Genomic DNA, 21,292 nt, shown 5'->3' with positions numbered 1-21,292 from the left:
CCCAAAACAAACAAAAATTATATCACTCCTTAGAATTTATATGCTACTGTAATGCTTCTACAGAGATTTCAAGTGGTCTTCCAAACTGTCATCCCACTCATATTGCCATTATCCCTGGAAGGGAGATAACCAAAGGTCTTAACTCATCATTCCTTCTGAATGGGTTAGTGAGGTGTGGATCCATGATCACCGTGGAATCAGGTCACGATTTACCTTAGTAGCCTGAGTGCTCTTTCTAATAAATTTATACTAGATTTTACCAGCTCTGTATTTCCCTATAAGCACCCCTTAAAGCATTTTGTGATCTGTTGGTTCTTCTCCCCAGGATGTTGCCCCAAAGTCTGTTGTGATCTCTACTCCCACGCCTACCATCGTACGCCCGGGCTCCCTGCCTCTCCATTTGGGCTATGATCCACTTCACCCAACCCTTCCTTCCCCAACCTCCGTCATCACACAGGCTCCCCCATCCAACAGGCAACTGGGGTAAGTATAGAGAGCAGGGAGAAGCAGCAAAGCTTAAATCTCTTTGCTCTGTATGAAATTATTTTATAAAATAGAGACTGTTTCTGAATTCTCAAGGAAAACAAGTTACTGAGATTGTGTCTCAAAATGAATTTTTTTCACCCCATAAACAGAATCTTCTTTACCTTTTTGGTAGGCAAGCAAGTATTTATTTGAGCGTGTACTTCCTTAATTTGGAGGTTTAATACTTATTCAGCCTAAAAGAAGAATCCTTTGAACTTTAGGAAGTTCATTATAATGGTTGAGGTCACACAGGAAAGTATATATTTAGTTCTTGGCCTCAATTTTATAGAAGTTTATGGAGGAACTACTGAATGAGGGGCTGAAACCCATTAAGTCATCTTTTTTAAGTCGGGTTGCTCCCCTCAGTCCCAGTTAAGGCTCTTGGTCTTTGCTATCCCTAATTTTGTCTATTTGTCTTCACTCCTAGCGTGGCCCATGCAGATTTCCTAATGGGATGACTTAAGATCCTGTCTCCAGGTACCCATGGGTTAAAGAGGCTGTTGTCAGGCTTCAGCCTCTGAAAGCTTATTGTTCTCTAGACCCATTAAGAACAATACAAAGGAATGGCTAGAGTAGAGCAAAACATGGAAAGGAACAGGAGTAACTTACTCAGATTTGGCTATCATATGACACAGCCTTGCAAAATGGCAACTTTGATAGAAGTAGTCCTTATCTAAGGTAGCACAGAATTTATACATGCCAGTGTAGGAATGTTTATTTATTTGTTCTAAACTCAGTAGTTAGCTTCCCACCCACTTGAATTCAGTAGTGTTTGCTTAATTTGCAAGGTGTAAAGGTCTTGCCATTTCTCTCCATCTATAAGGTAAGGTAAGTAGCATTCCCTGCTTTATCTGCCATCATGAGGGTGTCAACATTTTACAGTGTTACCATAACTAGAAAAGACTGGGGAAATCTGCTATAATTACAGGAAGAAGATCATTGGCAAAGGAGTCTGTATTGTGAGCATTTCACTTTATATCTCCTCTAGGTCTCCCACCGGCTCCCTCCCTCTCGTCATGCATCTTGCTAATGGACAGACCATGCCTGTGCTGCCAGGGCCTCCAGTACAGATGCCTTCTGTTATATCGGTGAGTTCTGTAGTTGGGGCAGCCAACCCTACCAACACACGAACCCCTCCCTTCCACCTGAATGCTCATAAACACACATGAGCCCCAGGGAAACATGGGCTCTGGTCTGTATTAGTTGAGCATGGCAGCCTGCCCATACTTTTCACTAACTGCTGCCAATCCAGCACTATGGAACACTAGACAAAGGCTCATCTGGACTGTTGGCTCCTGGTCTAGGAATTGATCTTGCCAGCCTGCTGATTGGCTTATTTCACTTGGCACTAAGTACCTCACAAATTGCCCACCGCTTTCCTCAAGACACAGCCTCAGCCTTTCCCATAGAAACTGTCACAGCGCTGAAGGATTAGATCCCCTATCCTGTGGTGCTCCATGAGGGAAGGTATTTCCCAGACTTTCTGCATGCCCCATGGACAGGGTGCATAGAACAGGCCCTAATGTGCCAGCCTCAAAAGCACTTCATTTGGGGACGCTGTTGCCCCACTAATAGCATTATGTCCCCTTCTGATTTTTCTTCCTTTTCTTGATCCAGCTGGCCAGACCTGTGTCTATGGTGCCCAACATTCCTGGTATCCCTGGCCCACCAGTTAACAGCAGTGGTTCCATTTCTCCCTCTGGCCACCCTATGCCATCAGAAGCCAAGATGGTGAGCACATCCCAACCTGGAGCAGTGCTGGCCCCTCTGAAAGAAGTGGTATCTTCTGGGGCTTGCAGAGCTAAAAGACCTACCCAGTTGCCGGGTCTGGAGAAGAACAGACCCTGATTCATGACTCTTATCTCCTCTCTTCCACCTTTAGAGCCTGGTACACAGGCCATGGCAGTGAAAAGAAGCAGCACAGATTGTTTGGATGGAACTCTTGCTGTTTCAGTTCCAGGGTGACAGATGGAGGGTGGATGAGTGGGCAGGAGAGCTGGCCAAGAGGTGAATAACTGCGTAACCAGCCCCTGGCCAGGTTCCAGGGTAGAGCTTTCATCTGGACTCTATCGGTTCAACAACCCCCACCTTCCAACTGTGCCCAGGATGATAGTGAGGGAACAGAGTAGGTATTTTAGGGGTCATGGGCACTCTTTCTCTCTATGTCATTTTCTTTTAATCCCTTTGTTAAGGGAAAATCACTGTGGGAATTTTGTCTGTAAGGCCAGTAATAAAATCTAAGCCCACTTTTCTCACCCTTAATAAATCTCACCTTTGACAAGCTATTTTTTCTTATCCTTTACCACAGAGACTAAAAGCTACCCTAACCCACCAAGTCTCCTCAATCAATGGTGGTTGTGGAATGGTGGTGGGGACTGCCAGCACCATGGTGACAGCCCGTCCAGAGCAAAGCCAGATCCTCATCCAGCACCCTGACGCCCCATCCCCGGCCCAGCCACAGGTCAGTTAGACCCTTGATGGGGGAACCAGCTTGTCGCTGTTACTCTTTAGGTCATATCTGTTTTTTCAAGGAGCAGGAAAATGAAGGAGGAATGGATTTCAGCCTTCTGGGCTTCGACTTGCACTTTGTTTCTTGTTGACAGTTTGACAGCAAAATGCACTCTGCTTTATCCGTCCTTTTGTTAGACAAAATGCAAGCAGACTGGATAATGCAGAACTGCCGCAGAAGAGGTCTCAGTTTTTGTTTTCTGCTTTTTTGTTATTTCTACATGTGAGTGCTCTATCTGTAGAGCCCTCTAAAATGTGACTGAACCTCATTTCAAGCTACTTTATACAACAAAGTCTCTAGTCTCTCCTATTTTAACCCCCACCAACCCCCAAAAAACTTAACTGATTATATTTATAAAAAAATCAGATACTAACAATATATTAATAAAATATGATGTCACAGCATTAAGATGGCTCAGTAAACAAATACATATGCTGAAAAACACGTTTTCCTTATCAATTTAATCTTTCTTTATCAGGAGAAATTAAAGTCTTAAAAAAGCCAGAGAGATCTTTAGAAGCCCAATTCTTTTTTTTCAAGGAGGCCTCAGTTTTACTAAGTTTCTTTGGAAACCGAGTAAGCCTTGGTTTCGTATTGTCTGTACTGGTTAGGTGACAACAACCTGATATCAGTTTGTAGAGTTACGTCTTTGGCCCATCCCCTTTTCCTGATGTCACCACCTACTTCATCAGTTACCACCACATGTCCTAACATTTAATGACCATATGCTGCCTTAAAGCTTGGCCAACAACAAAAGCTTTCATTTGAGTTTTCTTGTTAGAAGCTAAGCCTGCCCACCTTCCTGTAACCCCTTCTGATGCCAGTCCCTTCTAGAAATGGTAAAGCAGCAGCCCCCTTGCCCAAACTGTGCTGCTTCCCCTTGAGGAAATGACATGACTTCGTTTTTAGTTACCACTAATTCCTTTCCTTCTATTCTTCCCAAGTTTCTCTTGGTCTGTTCTCTTACCTCCATTCCCTGCATGTATTATTAAGTTGCCTATGAGAGAATAGGAATCCATCATTTCCTTTTCCCCATTCTCCTCCTCAATTGCCAGTCTTTACGTGTGCACCAGTGAGCTTAGAACAAAGAGCAAGTTGAAAATCACAAGAGAATCTGTGTAAACTTCCCTTAGTACAGTAAGAAGCAGCAACCCCAAGGCCTGTAGCTCATTAAAATGAGTTTGAAATTTCTTCTCCACTTTTTTTCATTTGGGGGAGAGACTATTAATCTGAATAATTAAAATTATCTCTTCATTATCTGTATTACTGGAGACTGTGATTCAGTAGGGCCCAAAGTAGAATAAGATTCTGCTTTCTTATGAGTTTATGTTTATCCTCATGCAACTGATTTGAGCTCTGGCATTTGGAAACTACCAATATAGATGTTCTCTAATAGCAACAGATTCGGGAAGAATTAATTTTTGGCATTGTTTTACATTACATAGTTTCTTTTATACAGATGGCTGACCTTTCTATATTTTAATTTTGGCCATTATTATAAGATTGGTCTATCTTCTTTGAATACATACCAGCTAACAGAAAAGGAAGATGATTCAAAAGTGCTTTAGAAACAAGAGACATCAGCCTAAAGTTTAAAAACAAAAGAAAGGGCTTTCCTATTGGTCCAGTAGTTAAGAATACACCTTGAAATGCAAGGGATACCAATTTGATCCCTGGTCTGGGAAGATCCCACATGCCATGAGTCAGCTGAGCTCGTGCACCACAACCACTGAAGCCCGAGTACCCTAGGACCCATGCTCCACAACAAGAGAAGCCACCATAATGAGAAGGCCTCACAAAGCAACTGGAGAGTAGACCCCACTTACCACAACTAGAGAAAGCCCACACGCAGCAACGAAGACCCAGCACAGCCGAAAATAAATATTTTTTTAAAAAAAGATGGTCTCAGGGACTTCCCTGGTGGTCCAGTGGTTAAGACTTCACCTTCCAATGCAAGGAGTACAGGTTTGATCCCTGGTCTGGAAGCTAAGTTCCACATGCCTCGAGAGCAAAGAAACATTTAAAAAAAAAGCTAAATTGTAATAAGTTCAATAAAAACTTTAAAAAATAAAAAAAGATGGTCTTAAATCACCAATTTGTAAAGGGATTTAAAAATGTTTTTCTCTTTAAAAACAGAACAAACAAAGCAGGAAGCAGGGCCATTGTTGAGGATGACTAATAACTGATTGTAAATAAAAAGAGTATACTAGGGGTTCCCTGGTGGCCTAATGGCTAAGATTCCAGGCTTTCACTGCCACGGCCCAGGTTTAGTCCCTGGTCAGGGAACTGAGATCCCTCAAGCCTCGTGGTACAGCAAAAAAAAAGAATATGTTAATTCATATATCTCCATGATAGCTCGTATCTCACTGATGGTAAAATCTCTTCTCCTTTTCTGAAACTTGCAGCATGCAGTTGTGTGTCTATATTGCTGGGCCAAGTCAGTAGTTCTCCAATTTTTTATTCCACAGTCTCCCTGAAAGTTCCCCTGACACTTCTCCTGATTATAATTTCCCTGCCCACCATATTTACTGTTAAGAAACAAAAAATGATCCTAGTTTCATTTTTGTCTGTCTGTCTCAGAAACAATCCGAGTTTCCAATTGAACGGTAGTTTGTCTAAGTATGGAACTGAGAAGACTGAAAGGAAACAGGAGGCAGAATGAGGAACTACTGCAAAAGAGAAGCTAAGGGACAAAGTGAGGAGACTTGCTGTGGTGACAGAGGCTGGTAGATCCTTTAACCAGATCTTCAAGTAACTCCTCTTCCTTCTGGGCAACAGGTCTCACCAGCCCAACCCACTCCTAGTACTGGAGGTCGACGTCGGCGCACGGTTGATGAAGATCCAGATGAGCGGCGACAGCGCTTTCTGGAGCGCAACCGGGCTGCAGCCTCCCGCTGCCGTCAAAAGCGGAAGCTGTGGGTGTCCTCCCTAGAGAAGAAGGCTGAGGAACTCACTTCTCAGAACATTCAGCTGAGTGTGAGTGGGTCCTGGGTGCTTATTAGGATTGTTGAATCTGGAAAGTGATGTTGAATCATGAGAAAGTGGGACAATATAGTAGAAGATGATAATTCTTTAAATTAAGATGGATTCAGAACATATGCCAGGAAGAATACAGAACGAATGTCTTACCAGTCAGACTTGAAATCTCTTCCCTGGGGACTGGAAAGGACACTCACCATCTAATCCCAAGTCAGCTACAGAATGAGTCATCCATAGACCCTTTTGGATGAAGGAAAATAAATGAAGTGCCCCAGGGTGCTCTCTTAAATCATCAGTAAAATCTGACTGGTAGTGGAACACCTAGAGGGAAAGTATTTGTCCAGATAATGCAGCTTAATAAAAGAAAGAAAGAAAGGCCTCTCTGACCTTCTGAGATGGCCTAACTCTGTCTATGAAGTGTGTTTCTTTCCTAAATGAGCTTTCTTTCACTTAAGAAAAGAAAAAAACCACACAAGTACAAATAGAACAGTTATAATCCAGATATTTTCTTGAATATTTTTCCCTTCTTCTGATTTTTAAAAATATTCAGTTACAAAGGTAATATATTTATATAACATATATGTAGTATACACATACATACACACACAGAAGTATAGATTAAAAATAAAGTCTCTCTTCAGTATGTCTTTCCCAGTCTCATTCTATTCCTTGTAGATAAGTTTGTACCTACCAGATCTATATATATTTCTAATATTTTTTTCATTTTTTAGCTTTTGTAGGGGAGCCATAGAGGGACTATATGTCTGTTTTAACATAAAACAGTTATCTTCTGGAGATCTAGTCATGCATACAGAGAACCTACCTCATTTTTTTCAATAGCTGTACAATGTAGCATTCTATAGTTTGGTTATAAGATTCAGATCATGTTTTTAATTTTTTGCCAGAACAGCAGTGTTGCAGTGTACATTGTATGCACTTGAGTAAATAGCTCTGTTAAATAGATTCCTAGAAGTAGGCTTTACTAGTCAAAGGACATATGTATTATTAATTTTTGTATAATCATATTTACCCTACAAAGGAGTAAGTTTTCTGTGTAAAATTCCTACTATCATTGAAAGCAGCTTCTGTCATTGAATTTGTGGCCATGTTGGCCCTGGGCTGTCTGAAGCCTTGCTGGATCTTTTCTAGATTCGAAGGGGAAAATCCAGGCAGCCTTCTGTCCTCACTCTGAGGATAGTCACTGGGGCTTCAAGAGTGGAGCATGCATTTTCTTCATATTCTTTTCTTCCCTTTCTCCTCAGAATGAAGTCACATTACTACGCAATGAGGTGGCTCAGTTGAAACAGCTACTGCTAGCTCATAAAGACTGCCCAGTCACAGCGCTACAGAAAAAGACCCAAGGCTATTTAGGTGAGTGGCTCACAACCTGAGCAATGCCAGTCAGTCAGTAAACTGCATGTAATGAGTGTCTCAACTGTTTATAATTTTATAACCCCATTCTGAATGTTCTGGGGGGCCCAGACAGATGAGTGAGCAGCCTTTGTGGAACAACCAGTCCTGCCAAAAAAAATTTTTGAGAACAACGTAGTTATCCTAATTATCTGTCCTTTTGGAGATAAAGGGTAGCAATATATATTGGGTACCTGTTTTGTATGAGGCACTGAACCATCTTCCCAGTTCTCTCATGAAATAGATATTACTTCCATTTCTACTCACTCATATTAGTCTCGTAACTGAAGTTACGCCACTGGTGAAGTGGCAGACCCAGGATTCACGTCCAGCTCTTCCTTACTCCAAAGCCGCCATCTTAGTCTAAAGAGGATATAACAGCAGATGATATCTTGGGGTTTGTCAAGCATTGAGATTTGGCGGTATGTTTTATCTTTCTAATGACAGGATAATGTTGGTTTCTTCTTGTAATCTGTGAACGCATAATATAGGGCTAGGAAGAGCTGGTCACAGTCATGCTCAGGATAAGCACAATCCTGAAATTAAAATTACTGTGAATAATTTGTTTATGGACAGTAAAAACTAATGATTTCCCTTTACAAATTAAATTCATAGAAATGTTGGCTATCAAATTTTGATATATTGAATTATTTTTCCACTAACTCTCTTTATCATTTCAAAGATATGTTCCCATAGAAAGAGAGTGACCATATCACCAGTTTTAAACATCTCTATTTAAATTTAATTTAAATAAAAACTCAGTGGAAAAGACCCTGATGCTGGAAAAGATTGAGGGAAAGAGGAGAAGGGAGCGACAGAGGATGAGGTGGTTGGGTGGCATCACCAACTCAATGAACATGCATTTGAGCAAACTCTGGGAGATAGTGAAGGACAGGGAAGCCTGGCGTGCTGCAGTTCATGGGGTCACAAAGAGTCAGACACGACTTAGCAAATGAACAACAATTTTAATTTTAATGTGTACTTCAGAGTACATTCATTCATCCAGCAGATATTGATTGAGCCTGTCCTAGGCACTGTTTTACATGCTGAGGGCGTAATATGGAACCAAATAGATTAAAGTCCCTGCCTGTAAGGGGCTTATATTTTAGTGGGTGAGACAGACAATAAACGAGATAAATAGGTACAATATATATTATGTCAGATAAGAGTAAGTGCTTAGAAGAAAAAAACAAAACGGAAGACGAACATGAAATGTTAGCAGCAGGGTTGAAATTTTAGATGAGGTGCTTTTTGACTTTTAAGGAATTGAGAGAGCTAGCCACACATTAATATGGGAGAAAAGTACTGCAAGCAAGAGCAGCAACAAATGCAAAGATCCAAAGTGGAAGCATGTCTCACACATTCTGGAATCATCAGGGAGGCTAGTGTGGCCGGACTGGAGAGAATGGGGACTAGAGAGTATTTGGAGATGAGGCAGGAGGAGCAATGGGAGCATTTTTCTGGAGGGCCTCATCGATCATAGAGAGGACTTCAGGTTTCGCTCTACTTTGGGGACCCACTAGAGGGTTTTCAGCACAATAGTAACGTGACTGACCTGACTTAGTTTGAACAGGGTCACTCTGTAGAGAATGAGGAATGAACGGGCAGGAGCAGGCAGTCTGCTTAAGAGACTGTCACAGTCCTGAGCAAAAGAGGATGGAGCCTTGTACCAGTTGGTGGTAGTGAAAGTGGTGAGAAGGGATTTAATTCAGGATAGATTTTGAAGTTAGAGTAACAAGGTTTGATGATGGCTAGATGGGACAGTATATGTGAGGAAAAAGAAGAATCAAAAATTGCACCCCCCCCCAAAAAAAAAATGCACCAAATTGTTTGGCCTGAGCACCTACAGGAACAGAGCTGCCATTGACTGAGATGGGGCAAGTGTAGGAACAGGTGGACTCGCTGGTATATTAGGAGCTCAGATTTGGAAGCCTCTTAGGCTTGCAGGTGGTGCTGTCAACCAGGCAGTTGTATGGGTCTGCAATTCCAAGGAAAAGCCGAAGGTACAACTTTGACAGTCAGCAGAAGATGGTTAGTTTTTAAAGCCATGAAACTGGATGAGATGCTATTGTCAAGACAGAGTGCATAGGTAGAAAAAGAGAAGTTCCGAGACTGAGCCCTGGGTACTCCAACATTTAGAGGTCAGGGAGATGAGAAGGGACCCATAAGAGACACTGAGAATGAGCAGCCAAACAGGTAGGAGGAAAACCAGCTGAGTTAGCTGGGTGTGGTGTTCTGTAAGCCAAGATAAGAAAGTATTTCAGGAAGTTTAGTGATTAGCTATTTCAAATCCTTTTGATGAGCTAAGACAAGGACTGAGCATTTATCAGTATGAAGTCTATATACAGTAGGGTTTCTATTCAGTCCCTACAAGAACTCTGACAGGTAGTTAGTCTTTGAAATCACTTGTTACAGCAAAGATATATTTAGTTCCTACTGGGTGGTGTGGACATTGCAGTGAGTGCCTGACACAAGACCAGCGAGACACTGTCCTTATCTTTGAGAGACTCATAGGTAAGGTAAGCACAGATGTGCCAAAGACCCCCTAGACTGGGAACTTCCTGAGGACCGGAAGCCTGTATATTCTTTGTATACCCCAGTGCCTGGCACACAGCCAATACTTGGTAAATCTTTAGTGAATAAATGAAGTATGCTCTGAAAGCACAAACAATGAAATAGTTAAATTTCCTGAGCATAACAAAAAGAAGGCTTCACAGAGGAGGTAATATTTAAGTTGTGAAAGAAGACACAGGCATTTATCAGGAGGTCAAAAATACAACCAACTGTTGGAATTTGCCCTTACTCTACACATCTCTGTTTAAAGAGCCAGAGAGGCTATCCAATGTTTAATGAAACTCCCTGAATGTTGAGCAGCATGTGGATATCTTTGTATGCACCTCAGACACTTGTGTTTAGTAGTAAAGTGTTACTGTCACTTTACATGGGGTGGTATAACTCAGAGTAAATGTGTTAAATCATTAATGCCTAGCTAGTTGACAATCAGGAGGGTCTGATAGACCTCATGTAGTTGGTTGTGTTAACAGCCTTGGCCAAGGACTGGTCATTCATAACATGATTTGAGTGTAGAAACACTGGACTGGAAGAAACACAAGCTGGAATCAAGATTGCCGGGAGAAATATCAATAACCTCAGATATGCAGATGACACCACCCTTATGGCAGAAAGTGAAGAGGAACTAAAAAGCCTCTTGAAAGTGAAAGAGGAGAGTGAAAAAGTTGGCTTAAAGCTCAACATTCAGAAAACAAAGATCATGGCATCCGGTCCCATCACTTCATGGGAAATAGATGGGGAAACAGTGGAAACAGTGTCAGACTTTATTTTTGGGGGCTCCAAAATCACTGCAGATGGTGACTGCAGCCATGAAATTAAAAGACACTTACTCCTTGAAAGGAAAGTTATGACCAACCTAGATAGCATATTCAAAAGCAGAGACATTACTTTGCTAACAAAGGTCCGTCTAGTCAAGGCTATGGTTTTTCCTGTGGTCACGTATGGATGTGGGAGTTGGACTGTGAAGAAGGCTGAGTGCCAAAGAATTGATGCTTTTGAACTGTGGTGTTGGAGAAGACTCTTGAGAGTCCCTAGGACTGCAAGGAGATCCAACCAGTCCATTCTGAAGATCAGCCCTGGGATTTCTTTGGAAGGAATGATGCTAAAACTGAAACTCCTGTACTTTGGCCACCTCATGCGAAGAGTTGACTCATTGGAAAAGACTCTGATGCTGGGAGGGATTAGGGGCAGGAGGAGAAGGGGACGACAGAGGATGAGATGGCTGGATGGCATCACCAACTGACATGAGTCTGAGTGAACTCCGGGAGTTGGTGATGGACAATGAGGCCTGGCATGCTGCGATTCATGGGGTCGCAGAGAGTCGGACACGACTGAGCGACTGAACTGAACTGAACTGATCCTTAGTGCAACTCCATGCTAAAGGAATATTAAAAGTAATAGAATGATTGCAGTGTTGTGAGCATTAATGAGAGGATAGCTTAAAAAGAGAGATTTATTTTAAATCACCTTTAAAGACATGAATAAGAGGAAGAGTGTTCCAATGGGTTAATGAACTATGCAGAGACCAAGAAGCCAGGTAGTGTAATTAACATGTTGGGGATTTCCTTTATTGGGATGAATAGGTGAATTTTGGCCTAGCTTACTTCCCTTCTCACAACTAGTGGTTTCCTAGCCCATTTGTGCCTTAGAAGCCAAGATTCTGGAAAGTTTCTCCCACTGAAAATATGGGCTTCGTTTTCCTTTGGGGCCCTTTAGAATTTTGGGGAAAGGTAGTTCTGCCTACGTCCACGTGGATTCTGTTTCCTAACCACTTGCTCTGTTTTTTGCCCTGCTTCCTGACAGAAAGCCCCAAGGAAAGCTCAGAGCCAACGGGTTCACCAGCCCCTGTGATTCAACACAGCTCAGCAACAGTCCCGAGCAACGGCCTCAGTGTTCGCTCTGCAGCCGAAGCTGTGGCCACCTCAGTGCTCACTCAAATGGCCAGCCAAAGGACAGAACTGGGCATGCCCATACAGTCGCATGTGATCATGACCCCACAGTCTCAGTCTGCAGGCAGATGATGCCTCCCCTGGTGGAGGGGTCCCCAGCCAGAGCTCGCCCGCCCGAGAGTCAAGAGAGACGTCATCTTACGCTCTCCCGTCTGCCTTGGACACGGCAATATGGGGGAGGGAATTGCGTATTGTGAGTAATGGTCAGATGTGGGGCTTTTCTCACACAGTCATGTACGTTGACACCTGTACTAGGAGCCTCCCAGCCCCAGAGCCACATAGATCATTCCCCAAGAGGGGAGTTTCTGATGTACCCACAGCCAGAGGCCTTTATGGATGGTCTGAACAATCACCCTGCCCATGCACGTGTACCTGTCTCTTAACACTAACGCTTGCACTTCTGGGATTCAGTTTCTCAGTTGCCTCTCTTCCCACCCAGCCATGGATGATACCTTCTTGATCCTTAGCAGCATGCCACTTCCTGCTCGGTAGAGGGAGGCTAGAGTTGACAGCATATCACTGCTGACCCGTCCCTAGCCACCCTGTGGACTCAGGACTTCATCTCCCAGTAGCTGCTTATTGGTCCCATTTTCCCCTTCATAAATTCTAGTTAAAACATGGACTTACGGAGAATGTAAGGTTACCTCTAATGTATGAATTAGCAGTATTTCCCAGCTCTTCCATAAACTTTAGCCCTTCTCCCTACCAGCCACCAAAAACAAAAAGAAATGAAATCTTAAAAGTTCTAGTACTTTCTCATTTATTTCAGAGCTATTTGGGTACCTCATTTTTTCTCTTGAGTTTTCCCAGTCTGGTGGTGAGGTCTTTTCCACCTCCCACTAAGCCTTAGCAACTTCATCTTATGGCCTTATTAGATACTGCTCAGTAGTGAAAAGAGAAAACGCCCAGGATCTGACTGGCTGATTCCCTTCCCCTCTATCCTCCAGGACAGAGAGGAACAATGTAGTTTTAAAGCTTGTTCCATCAGTTTACTGGATTGATTATGTTTTACAACAGTATATCAGCCAAAGCATACATACTCCTTTTGGTCATCTTTACACTCCTGTGTCTCTGTCTCTTTGTCCCCCTGCCTGCGTCCCTGCCTCTGTCTCTCTTCTGTAATTGGTTCTGATGCAGCCCTCTGGAGGCTGTCATGTAGGGGACTTTTGTGCTCCCTCACTCCCCTCACCCCCATCTCTCAGCCTCACATGCCTGTCTTCTTTTATGAGCAAGGGTCTTACATGCACGAACGAGCCTCACTGATCTACCTTCTTTCTCGCACGCGACTCCAAGCCTGGCCTCTAGGTCTCCTGGTTCTGTAGTGTTTCTTTCGCTCTTTTCTGCTCTCTGCCCCCGGGATGTGATGCTTCTCTGTAGTCTAAGCCCCAGGACTCAGGCATCCTAGCCAAGGTCCAGAGTGGGTTTTCTTGAGTATGAGATAGGTTGGAAGGAGGCACGGGAAGGGGAGGTGGAATACTGATGTCCACCAAAGAGCCCTGTTTGTTGAAAGGTCCAACCTGCTGGGAAATTAGTGACTATTGCTCTCAGCCATTCTTACTTTGAAAAGTTGGGTTGCAGGGGGGACATTTTTATCCTTCTTGCCCCTCTTTCTTCCCCATTAAGACTTCTCGTCTTCCTTTGGCTCTGAACTATGCAATTTCTACCAAGGCCATAGGAAGCAGTCCAAAGCCAGAGGCCTGTGGATAGATAGGTCAGCTTTAATAGCCCTTCAGTATGAATCCCTTCCAATTGTCCCAGAGCCACTTTCTGCCATCTGCCTATGTCAGTAATGTCCCTTTCTCTCTGTCTCTCTCTCTCTTTCCTACTTCCATCTTATACATGCATACAGAGTAACTGCCAGCTTCCTTTCTTATCTTCCAAAATTGGCTGTCAGAGACGAATGAGGAAATGGTCTAAACTACAAGATCCCTGTCTCCTCAGACTGATAAACTGGTGAGCCAGCCAGATGACATGTTTACTGCATTTGTTTTTAATTTCCCTTCCTGTGTTCAGAGCTGGTGCTGAAGAAGCCACACCTGGTGAAGAGAAAGGAGAGAAAAACATGGTTTTCTCATCCTCCCCCACCTAGGACCCAACAGGAACAGCCCCTGTGGTGACTCAGACTAGCAAACGGCACGGCAGATGGTCAGGATACAGGTTACCACCTCCAGGGACTCTGCTTGCCTTTAAAACTTCACAGCCATACTTATGCTCAGGACATTTCCTGTAGATGGTTGCTGTCTGGGATTTTCTTCTGCCTTAGCTGTGTTTCATTTTTTTGTTACCTTGATTTCCCACTAGTAGCCTTGCCCTAAAGCTTGACTGCGTTTATGGCTCCTAAGGAGCCTTCATAAGGCCCTTGGCTAATTTTCTTCCCCCTTTAGTCAAGTGTCTTCAAGTTAAGGATCAGGCTGGCACTGCACGTGTGTGCCTCACTGCCTAACCTTGAGGGAAGTTGGAGTCCCTGCTGGTCTTCCCTGGGTAGGAAGTCTAATTTATGGAGCGGGTCTTAATTTCTTAGTCCCCATGTCTAAGTAAGTCCTTATTTTATTTTCATCAGTGGGAAGTTAGTCCTGGGGACCTGAGAGGCATTGGCAGAACCTTAGTGGAGCAGCAGTGAGTTGTGGAAGGGACTCGACAGGACCGCCCCGACCCGTACAGCTCTCTTGTTGGTCCTTGGTCTCACTGAGAAGGCAGAGCAATTGCTTGAGCTGAAGCCTCTCCTGTAGTCAAGGAGAATGACACTTACCTTGTTACTGCAGCCAGCTGTGTGGCCACTCACCCCGCTCCTTGCCTTCCAGACCCATATGAACCAGAACAAACATCATGGAGGGTGTCACTTACTCCTTCTGAAGGACCATGGCCTTTCTATGGGCCTAAGGGAGGACACATTCTGAAAGCGGCTGGGAATGGGCTTCCCTGGGGGCTCAGATGGTAAAGAATCTGCTTGCAATGCAGGAGACCCAAGTTCCATCCCTGGGCCAAAAAGATCCCCTGGAGAAGGGAATGACTACCCATTCCAGTATTCTTGCCTGGAAACTTCAATGGACAGAGGAGCCTGGCAGGTTGCAGTCCGTGGGGTTGTAAACAGTTGGACACAACTGAGCGACTAATACTTTCACTTTTAAGGGAAGACATTTTCTGAAAGGGGAATAGTGATGCCTTGGGACTTTCCTAAGTGAACACAGGACTCAGTCCTCCCACTCACCCCAAGGACACAGCTGCTAGAGATGCAAGGCCATAGAGGAGGGGCCAGAACCAGGTCTTCTGGTTCACAGACTTTAAGCCACGTTGTCTTAAAGCTTGTTTGGAGTTGAAAAGTCTGGGAAAGCCTCCCACTCTATTAGGAAGGACTAGAAGGAGTAGGACCTCCTTTGCTTCATCTTACCCTGTTGGTTGTATGTCCCAAATCTGGCTTCCTTTGGCCTCTGGTCCCCTCCTTGGCCCTGAGCCCTAGACTCTACACTCTTGGTGGCAGTAAGGAGGAGATGGCGTAACTGAACCACATTTTGCTGCCTTCCCTATGCCTGTTCTGCTGTTCAGTTCCTTTCCTGATTTACTGCCCTCCCGCACCACCCATCCTGGTAGACGGTGCTTTACCATAACAACGCCCCAACTACAGCCTGAAACCACCAAGCAGACACCAAAGTATTCCTCCCCTGTTCGCTCACACTGAGAGGCTCCTTGAAAGGTGCTAGCCCTGAGACAGCTCTTCCCCACAAGGATCCCATTTCTTTCCTAACTTCCTTCCCATCCCGAAATCATTATTTTTCAGTAATATTATACATTGTATACACAGGAAGGAAATGTACTCTTTTTTTTTTTTTAATGTCATAACCAGTCTGTTTAGAATCCAGTCCTTCTAGCTGTATATCACATATGCCTTTGTTGATACGCTCTTTCTGCTTTCTTTAGACATTTTTTGACAGGGGTGGAGGGAAGAGCAGGACAGGTGAGGATCCTAAGGCAAATTAAAGGATCCTGCCCCGCAGTCCTACTTCAGCCTCCCACAACCCTAATCATTCCCTTCATTGTAGAGAACTGATTTCTCTGTTTCTGCATGCACGCATGCAGGCGCACACAGGCCTAAACGCCACACTCCAGGGCGGTGACCCGGCAGGAATGAGCAGAGATGGTTGCTGGCCAGCATTCCCACCCTCCAGACCCGTTCATTCGTTTCTGTTTGGGGTAAAGTTCTTCCCAGAATGAGAAGGGGCTGGGGAGTGTAGGGCAGCTTAGGGCAGCTTCCGTCCTTGGCAGATGCAGGTTTGTATCACAGAGTTTCTCTTTTTAATGGGGGCTGGTAGCCTAGAGCTGTCTCATCAGCATTAACCTCTGGTGAGTGCTGCTTTAGCTGTAAGAAGTGGCTATGAGCACTAGTTTCACTGACTTTCCCTTAGGGCAGTGGTTCTGAGAATGTGGTCCGGGACCAGCAGGACCATCGTCTGAGAACTTGTTAGACATGCACGCTCGGGCCCCATTCCAGACATACTGAATCAGAAATTCTGGGGATGGGCTCTGACAAGCACTCAGAGCCATTTTCAGACACACTGAGGTTTGAGAACCATTGCCTTAGGGGCGAGCTGGGAAATCCTTGTAGGGTGTCCCATCCTCTGCCGCAGCACTAACATTTTTCCATTTTGTCCAGTCCCTCTCTCCACTGCCATTAAAACAATAACAACATCACTCATCTCAAAACCTAGATTTGTCTTCCTGTACTTACCCCCAAAACCTGTCCTGCATGGATCCGGACAGGAGTTGGCCCATACCCCCTCGCGGACGGATTACTCCATGTTCTTTGTTACAGGAAGGACCAGCTGTCCTGTTCTCCCACCCACCACACCCCCTAACACACCTTTCAGGCAGGGAGATGAGCCTCCAGCCCCAGCAGTGGAAGCCATAGTCTCCTGACATAGTATCTGTTGAAAAGAAAGCTGTGTGTATCTATGGTTCTTTCTCTGTTCATCTGTATATCTTTGACATGTAGCAACACCTCTCCATGTCATTAAGGAACTTGACTCTGGGTCTGGGTTTCCCCGGGCCCCAGTGGTGGACTTTGACAGGCAGGAGGATGCAGTGCTACAGGCTGTTTTGTTACAAAACTGTCTTCCTTTCTCCCCCCACCCACTTCAGCATGATCCCTGTGAGCAGGTTCTCACAGTCTCCTGGGACGGGGCTGAGGCGGAGGCTTCACTCTATTCTCCCTTCCCGTCCCTCCTCCTCTCCCCTCGCCACATAGCAGTCACCCCAGCCATGCCTTCTCCCTCTCCCAGCCTTGCCCTGACGTATATTGTGCCTTATTTATGCTGCAAATATAACATTAAACTATGAAGAGAACCACTGTCCTGTCTGATGCTTCAGTCTACAAGTCCCGTTCTTTCTGGGAACTCATTGGGCTCTCATGCCTGTGATCTTCACTCTCCCAATTCTTAGGACAGAAAGAGCTGGCATTCTTATCCCTCCTTTTTATGCAGGGGAAGACACAGCCTAGAGGAGGTGGGTGGTTTGTAGGAATTACATAACACACCAGAAGGCTCAAGCTGTGCCCTGGGGACAAGGGCCCTCGGCATCATGGGAGCCCACCTAGAAAGAACTCGGAGATCAGACGATGTTGGAAGGCAGGTGAAGTGGCCTCTTAGCCTTTCAGCATTTTGTCCCCACTTCCCCACAATTAGAGAATAATAAGCCCTACCCTCAAGAAGCTAGGAGTACACGAAGACTTAGAGAAGCATTCTGTGAATCTATGGGTGTGGGAAGAACAGAATCTAGAAATGAGAGGTGGAGTTTCTTTAGAAGCAGATAAGGTAGTTCACAAGAAAATCAGGTAGTACTCAGGAACTGTCAGGAGGTGTGGGCAGTCACTACCAATGTCTTGTATCTCTGCGTTCCTTGATACCACAAATGAGGAGGGTGAGCAGGCTGAAGAAGCCGACTGGGAGATAGCCAGCTGCCTCCAGGGGAGTGTCCAGGAGGAGAGGCGATTTACATGCCGTTCATGGCTGATGTTTGGTGCAACTGACACAAACAGGGAGCTCCAGTCTGCGGGAGAGCAGGAAGGCAGGGTGGTCCTCACTGTGGTCGAGAGCACGAGAATCCAGCGAATGGCAAAGGGCGTTGCCAACGGCCAAATACCAAAGCCGAGACAGAGGCTTGGGAGGCTGAGATGAAACTGAGAGCAGGACAGTTTCCCAAGGTAGAAGAACTAACCCATTCTAACTTCTCGCCGAAGGAGAGGCCCATCACCTCCATCCGGGACACAGGAAGCAGCTAGAACAGCTCCTTTCTGAATCAGCCTCAGCTCAGATCCATCTGTAAGTGGTGATCAGAGAAATAACAGGATAAATGTGTTCGGTGAGCCCGCTCCGTGCTTGGTGGAGTGCTAGATGTTTGGCATTCATTAAGTCACTTACCGTTCGCAAGCGCTCTGGATAACGAGTAGTTGCCTCCTGTCACGGATGATGAGGTATAGGTTGAGACCCTTGACCAAGGCACACAGTGAAGTGTTAACAGCTGCATTAAAACCTTTCGACCCGGGAGCTGCTCTGCAGTGCGCCACCGGCCTCATACCCTGCTCCTCTGAACTTTGTCGGAAAAGAATGGACAAGGACCTCAGTATGGTGCACAATCCATTTCCCATGGAAAACCATCTACCCGTGGACATGACACTTCCTTTTAAGAAGTGGTGAAACTATAAAACACGATGACGATGAAGGTCAGGTTCTGTGCTTGGCACCATCCAGGAGACAAACCTCACAGAAAGGCGCACCCTAACTGAGGTTGCACGGATAGAAACGAGTATCTAGGCCATCCAGATCAAAACCTGCTCTCATCTACCTTTCCAAAGTGTGAGTTGGTTTCTAGATGCCTCACTTCAAAGAAAGTGAATGCTTCCCAAGTCTACAGAGTGGAAGAATCGCAATCTGTCTTCAAACATGGGAAAGGCTTGTAATGTGAGATGACAGGTCCACTCAGAGTGGGGCAAACCAGAACCCCTGGTGGAGGCCACAAGATGAAAGCCAACTCCTTGCAAGGATGATTCTGTCTGGACTGCTCAGGAGATGGTAAATTCCCTGGGACCCGGACGTGCAAAGACAATCACAGCTAGTGTTTTAAGGACCCCTCCTCTATGCCAGGGTTACCAAAAGCGTCTCAAATAATGTTCCCCTTTGAAAGTGCTTCCTTTTAACGCTGCCATGTTTTAAGTGAAACTTCACTTACAGAGAGCTAAGCATCTCTCCCAAAGCTGATTCATAGGCCCTTTATGTCATGAGACCTCTCTGGCATCAGCTAAAGAACCACACTGGCGGGAATACTGAGGAAGGACTAGGATCAAAAGGGTGACTTTGAAGGGAATACTTCCTGAGAGGCAGTGACTGATTTTTCCTAAGGGGGATTCTAGGTACCTGCCCCAATCGGTCAGAGGCAGAGCCAGGAAGAGACAAAAACAACAATCTAACCCCAGGATCCTGCCCCTGCCTTTCTGGGACTCTGACGTCAGGGCCTTGGGACCTCGCCTTCATTGAACTCTACTCCAGAGAGAAGACGGCCAGGCCGGGCGTGCACAGCCGTGGCCGCAGGGTGGCAGCGGTGCTTCGGCCGCAGAGCCCTGCTCCGCACTCCGAAGTGGGGCTGCTCCAGAGCAGTGCTGGTGAAGATGGGGTCTGTCTCCAAACATCTGATGCAATCTCCACTTTCTGGGGGGCTCTGAGACTTCTTTTGTCTCCTGTACCTCACTTTTCTCTCCACAGGCACATCTCAGAGTAGTGACTCCATTTTTAACCCTCCAAGAGGCATGTCCACGTGGGTGTAAATGGGCCAGGAGGCCCTGCCTGCAGCCTCCCAAGTCCCCAGACGGGATCACCCTGGCTCTTTCCTCCTTCCTTTCCAGGACATGATGCCTAGCCTGACAGGGCTTTCTCTGTGTTTTATTTTACAAGCTAGCAAAGAGAGGAGGTGATCCATGGGAGCTCTCCAACCTGTTGAGGGATTGGGAGTTCTTGAAGGCCCCCCAGGGCTCTGACAAAGCATCTGCAATTAATGATGCTTCTTGAGCTCTGGAGACAGGATTTATGCATCTAATAAAGTCTGTAACTCCAAGCTTAGGGGCTGGGGCCGGAGGCTGAGAGCAGGAAGTCCCACAGGGGCCGGGGAGGGGGGTCCCAGGCGGCTCTTAATGGAGCTGTGCATTTCCATTGCCTTTTCTAGATTCCCCCTCAGGCGGCTGTGGGAGGTGAGGAACAGGGGGACAGCAGGTATAAGAGGCGGGTGTGGCCACAGCAAGGCAGATGGCAGCATGGACGCCAGGCAGGCAGCAGCGCTGCTGCTGGTGCTGCTGTTAGTAACAGACTGGAGCCACGCTGACGGACCAGGGGGCCGGGATGGAGGAGACCAGATCTTCATGGTAAGTGAGCATGCCCGTCCCCATCTCACCATTTTCCTGGACCTTGGTTTGAGACTTCTAGAGAAGGAAATGGCAACCCACTCCAGTATTCTTGCCTGGAGAATCCCATGGACAGAGGAGCCTGGCAGGCTACAGTCCATGGGGTCACAAAGAGTCGGACACAACTGAGTGACTCAAAACAACAGCTTGAGACTTACACTCCAGGTTCAAATACTCTGGCTCCCAGGGTCACTGGGTCCTCACATCTGAGGAAATGACTCCTTAGCCTCCTACAACTTGTCCTGGAGGTCACTCCCTTCCCTTTGTGATCTAAATGCCCAAGGCCCTCACCCATCTTCCTTCCTGGATGGCTCTATACCACAGGAGGAAGACAGCGGCGCCCACCCAGCACAGGATGCTCAGACCCCTAGGTCGCTCCTGCGCTCCCTGCTCCAGGCCATGCAGAGACCTGGCCGGAGTCCAGCCTTCCTGTTTCAGCCCCAGAGGTGAGTCTAGGAGGGTCAGAGGTAAGGCCAGGGCTGAAGGGAGAGGAGTGGGAAGAGAGGAGGAAAGGGGGGATCTGGAAGGACCCATAGCTGAGGGTGGATCTCTCCTAAGGTTTGGCAGAAACACCCGGGGCTTCTGGAGCAACAAAAGACTGAGTCCTCGAGCTGGAGAGGGGCTGAGTTCCCCCTTTTGGAGCCTGGCTGCCCCTCAGCGCTTTGGGAAGAAGTGACATGCCATCCTCTGAGGTTTGCATGCAAGGCGCACACCCCAAACTGCCATGTGTCCCCTGCAAATAAAGCTGTCTGGCTTCTGAATCCGTGTGCATGTGTCTGCATCCACATGAGACATGGGAGGGAGTCCCAAGACAAGAACCACAGCCTCCCCCACCTCCACTAAACCCAACTCTCCGGGAACACAGGCGATGGTGTGCCCAGACGTCAGCGCACCCAGCAGAAAGGGAAA

At 46.0% G+C, this 21,292-nt stretch overlaps 2 protein-coding genes across 10 annotated transcripts in view; both read left to right on the top strand.

The window, feature by feature from the left end:
* The window catches only part of ATF7 (activating transcription factor 7), a 97,645-nt gene extending 80,361 nt beyond the window's left edge, over positions 1-17,284 (top strand). For 8 of the 9 annotated variants that reach the window (XM_044941791.1, XM_025284257.2, XM_025284260.2 and 5 more), the window contains 7 exons: positions 326-483; positions 1,514-1,613; positions 2,143-2,256; positions 2,834-2,986; positions 5,813-6,010; positions 7,276-7,384; positions 11,798-17,284. In XM_044941791.1, coding sequence (XP_044797726.1) covers positions 326-483; positions 1,514-1,613; positions 2,143-2,256; positions 2,834-2,986; positions 5,813-6,010; positions 7,276-7,384; positions 11,798-12,015 — 1,050 coding nt within the window. In that variant the 3' untranslated portion in view covers positions 12,016-17,284. The remainder of the gene's footprint in view (positions 1-325; positions 484-1,513; positions 1,614-2,142; positions 2,257-2,833; positions 2,987-5,812; positions 6,011-7,275; positions 7,385-11,797) is intronic. The other variant, XM_044941795.1, reaches the window with a different exon arrangement.
* A 157-nt stretch (positions 17,285-17,441) lies between these two features.
* On the top strand, positions 17,442-21,140 carry NPFF (neuropeptide FF-amide peptide precursor). The gene is made up of 3 exons (XM_006047495.3): positions 17,442-20,344; positions 20,708-20,829; positions 20,942-21,140. The coding sequence occupies exons 1-3, from the start codon at positions 20,117-20,119 to the stop codon at positions 21,057-21,059; spliced, it is 468 nt and encodes a 155-aa protein (XP_006047557.1). The 5' UTR covers positions 17,442-20,116; the 3' UTR covers positions 21,060-21,140.
* The last annotated feature ends 152 nt before the right edge of the window (positions 21,141-21,292 follow it).

The sequence above is a fragment of the Bubalus bubalis genome, chromosome 4 (assembly GCF_019923935.1).
Source record: "Bubalus bubalis isolate 160015118507 breed Murrah chromosome 4, NDDB_SH_1, whole genome shotgun sequence".
In the NCBI taxonomy this organism is placed as follows: domain Eukaryota; kingdom Metazoa; phylum Chordata; class Mammalia; order Artiodactyla; family Bovidae; genus Bubalus; species Bubalus bubalis.
Note: the sequence above shows the minus strand (reverse complement) of the source record. Positions and strands in the feature narration are given on the sequence as shown.